Consider the following 4205-nt stretch of genomic DNA (forward strand, 5'->3'; position numbering starts at 1 on the left):
GTTTTATGTTTAATATATCAAAACATTATTTATGCATTTGTAATTACAGGTTAAATGCATTCATGTCTCGCATTAAACAGTGTGTAAATACATCTAAATGCCACTTCAGATGCAGCTTCTGTGTTGATTTCATTTAACAGGCCAAATGTCTTATTATTCTAATTCACTGATTAAATGTAAGAATTTCACTCAAGATAATGGACACTTTTAGAAGAAATGGCTTTATAAAGGTAAAACTGCCCATAAAATGTAAAAATAAGTTTAAACTTATTGGAAAATATAAATTTCTCTCAGTGTGAACTGACCACCACACAGAATATGAAGAATATTAAAAACTTTAGGAGTCAGCTGTCCACGGCAGTCCTTAAGATATCAGCACAATAACACTCAGCAAAATATCGTCTAATTATCAGTATCGATAAAATCCCAGAAAATATTGAGATATTATTTTGTCAATATCGCACACCCCTAGTTCATCCCCGCCTGGAATTATTGGTTTGACCTCTGAGAGGGCCCAACTCATCAACTGAGGTTGTTGAGACCATACACCACTCCAGAGCTCCCTCCACGAGGAAACTATACTCCTTGTGTTCACTTCACGGTGCAGAAATCAGCAACTGGTCCCAGTTAACTACCCGGCTGGTTCAGTTCTGGAGTTCCTGCAGGGACGGGTCTCCGCAGGGTTTACCCCCTCCTCCTGAAGGGTGTATGTGGCGGCCATTGCTGCTTACCACGTACCTTTGGGTGGTCAGTCACTGGGAATAAACCCATTGGTAATGTTTCCTTTATGGAGCTTGAGGCCAGGAGAAGGATGGCGGCTTCTAAAGCCTTTTCTCAGGGTTTTCCCTGCAAGATGTGTGTGATGTGGCGTGCAGGTCCTTTCCGCTCACATTTTTTAGATTTGACAATCTAGGTTTGAGTACCACTCCAGACTCTCAGGTGCTTCTGTCTTAGCTGTGCTCACCATGATTTCGTACTAGACAGGCATTTTTTAGTATGGCAGAGTGAGTATTGCCGTTCCCAAAGTGTTTCTGACGCAGCGCGGGTTCCCTGAAGGGGAACGTCTCTAGGTTACGCATGTAACCATGGTTCCCTGAGGGGAACGAGACGCTGAGTCCCTGCCATACTTCCTGCATCCCTGTGAGCGGCTTGCTTCGACCTATCAGAAGCTAAGGCTGTTTGTTTCGGATGCGCTTTTAAGCTTCCTGGTTTCTACGTTCCCTCGCTTGTGACATCTCGACATTCCATTGAGCTGACTTCACACATGCTTCAGGACATGGTCACGCAGAGGCGTTCCCAAAGCATTTCTGATGCAACGTCTTGTTCCCCTCGGGGAACCATGGTTACATACATAACCTAGAGACGTTTTGCAATATCAGTACATAGAGATAATTACAAAATAAATAAAATAAAAAATTTGGCCCACTTAAGATGGATTGACCCACATGACCATTCTGAAAACCCTGGAAGTCTTGGCACTCCTATTTTTATTTGAGATGTTTCTTATTTTTCTGCACTGCTGAGCTTTTGTCCTTTTTATTCCTCTAAATCCATGAATGCCATCATTGATAATTAATACATTTGTTTTAATGAAACAGTGTTGTGGAGTTGGATGGTGGACGATCTAGTTTTAAAGGTTGTGTGTCCGTGGTCATTGGACTGTAAAGTTTGCTGCCGCTGCAGTTTGTCAGCGTCTCGATAGCTTGATCATCCTCAGACCTCCGTGTCTCTTCATCATTGTCTCCGTTTTGCTTCAGTTAACATATATCCTGCCACTTTAGTGCCAGTGTTGATTTATGATCTTGTGCTGAAGATATTTAAAAACATTATTTACTGAAAAAAAAAACAGATTTGATTTGACACAATTTCTACTACTAAACACTTTTTTTCTTTTGTGTTTATCATTTGGTTTGTAAGTAATGTTTATATGTTATGTATCTTTTGGCCATCTAAAAGACTTCCAGCTCATTGGGTACCTTTTATTACCCCAGGAAAATTATTCATTATGCTGTTCGGATAAATTCATAGTTCATGCTCCAGCTATTGACCTTTTGAATTTATCTTTACTGCACCACTGTAAAAATTGCTTTAACCTCTGACCCTTAACATATATATTTTTTTTAATTTCCCTTCTAGATGACTGCACGATCCCTGCCAGCGGTACAGTCTGATGAACGACTCCAGCCTCTTTTGAGCCACCTCAGGTAATTGACACCATTGGAATATGTATATCTCTTCCGACTTTAAAATATACTCTTTATTATTGCATTGTGATTATTACAGCAGCTTTGTGAAAGTCAGCTATTTTATTCAGACATATCCACATGGGTCTTCTCTCTTTTTGTTTCTTTAAAAAAAAAAAAAAAGTAGAAAAACATTCAAACAATAATCCTTAGTTGTTGCTTGCCATTTTCTTGGCCAACTGAGGACAGTTCAAACAGTCCACTCAAGGCCAGCCGGTACCCAACGTGACTCCGACTGCTTTCCTTATCTCTTGCACTCGCTTTCATTCAGTCTCTTTCATTAATGCTCTCGGCACAGCCCCATTATGATGCATTAAGGGTCCTCCACGTGTGAACCTGGTCTTGCATTTTGGCTGCAGCCCAGCGGGGATACCAGTGTATATTAAAGCTGGTCCTCTCAGTCATTGGCCATGCCGCATGCACGGACGACCGCGTTCCTCCACTTGCTCGCAGTGAAGGGGAACAATGGCAGCATTCCCAGCAGTCAATTAATTTACTTTTTGATGGACTCTGAATGAGAGCATTTTAATTGGATGTGTCTTTAGAGGCGACAGTTGTGGCTGCAGAGGATTGGCTAGTAGACTCTTTTACTTTTTCTTAGCACTGGGCAAGCCAGATAAGAACATGTGAGGGGCCGGCGTGCAGCTGAACAGTGAGGGAATGTAGCGGAATGGGAAAGCAGGGCCTAGAAATTTTTAATTATTCATACCCTCACACACGGCCTCAGCGGATGTGGCACTGTTTTGTGGGACCAGAAGAAATCTGCTTCTTTGTACCGGTCCCATTTTTATATGAACTACTCATGAAATTGTTGTTGCGGATGTTGTGTAGTATTTGCCGTCATCATGATCTCACCATGTCTGTTACTGTTACTAAAAAAGCGGTTCTATTTTAATATATGTTATAATGTAATTTATTCCTGTGATGGCAAAGCCATTTCAGCATCTTTACTCCAGTCTTCTGTGTCACATGATTCTCAGAAATTATTCTAATATGCTTCTTTGGTGCTCAAGAATAATTTCTTATTATTACTTATTCTATCTTATTATAATTACTTATATTTTTGGATGAATAGAAAGTTCAAAAGAATGGCATTTATTTGAAATATAAATATTTTGTAACATAAGTATTTTGTCATTTTTTTATCAATTTAATGCATCCTTGCTGAATAAAAGTAAAAAAAATAATTTTGAGTGGTAGTGTATGCGTTCCAGTAAAAAAAAATAAAAAGGGTAATTTTTCCTCCATTTCCAAAAATATATTGTGCAATATTCTTGCACAGTTTCTGCTATATATATTTTATTTCATCCATTTCATCCATCATTCAAAATAAATATTTGTGTCTTGTTCCTACATTTGGTCCAAAATAGAGGGTAAATGTGTTAGGAATACTTAGGGCACCTTTGATCATCTTTGAGGAAAATTTGCAACAAATTATATAAAATTTACTTCAGTGGGCTAAAACTTTTGCTTGCCTAAAAACCCTACTTCAGTCTCTAATATTGCCTCCAACTTAACCACTTTTTTAAAATGTGGCATTGCTAAGAAGCTATCAGGTCTGCATCTTGCAGAATCTGTATTGTTTAGAGGCATGTGCTCCACTTGCAGTGTTTTGTTCCTCCACCAGAAAACAAGAATGCATTTGAATAAGATGCCTGTTAGCCTGTGTTCTACTCTGACCTTGTGATTTCTTCTTCACTGTGATTGGCTCTTATCATTTGTTCCCTTATTCTTTTGTTATAGCCATGCCTATGTGGGTCAGGACTACAGCATTCAGAAGAACATCGGAAAAATTTCTCTTGAGCAGATTGATGCAGTAAGTAACAACTAAAGTTATTGACAGAGTTGCATTAATTCTCTATATTATATATATATATATATGTATGTATGTATGTATGTATATGTATGTATATATATATATATATATATATATATATATATATATATGTATATGTATATATG

General features: G+C 38.4%; 1 protein-coding gene and 1 long non-coding RNA gene across 2 annotated transcripts in view; one reads left to right on the forward strand and one right to left on the reverse strand.

The window, feature by feature from the left end:
* LOC107743543 (DNA primase large subunit-like) overlaps window positions 1-4205 on the forward strand; it is a 78353-nt gene that overhangs the window by 41828 nt on the left and 32320 nt on the right. The window contains exons 8-9 of the mRNA XM_016556811.1: window positions 2137-2204; window positions 3987-4059. Of these exons, the coding sequence (XP_016412297.1) occupies window positions 2137-2204; window positions 3987-4059 (141 nt within the window). The remainder of the gene's footprint in view (window positions 1-2136; window positions 2205-3986; window positions 4060-4205) is intronic.
* The window catches only part of LOC107743544 (uncharacterized), a 21625-nt gene that overhangs the window by 7610 nt on the left and 9810 nt on the right, over window positions 1-4205 (reverse strand). The window lies entirely within an intron of this gene.

The sequence above is a fragment of the Sinocyclocheilus rhinocerous genome, unplaced genomic scaffold, assembly GCF_001515625.1.
Source record: "Sinocyclocheilus rhinocerous isolate Xijiao unplaced genomic scaffold, SAMN03320098_v1.1 scaffold677, whole genome shotgun sequence".
In the NCBI taxonomy this organism is placed as follows: domain Eukaryota; kingdom Metazoa; phylum Chordata; class Actinopteri; order Cypriniformes; family Cyprinidae; genus Sinocyclocheilus; species Sinocyclocheilus rhinocerous.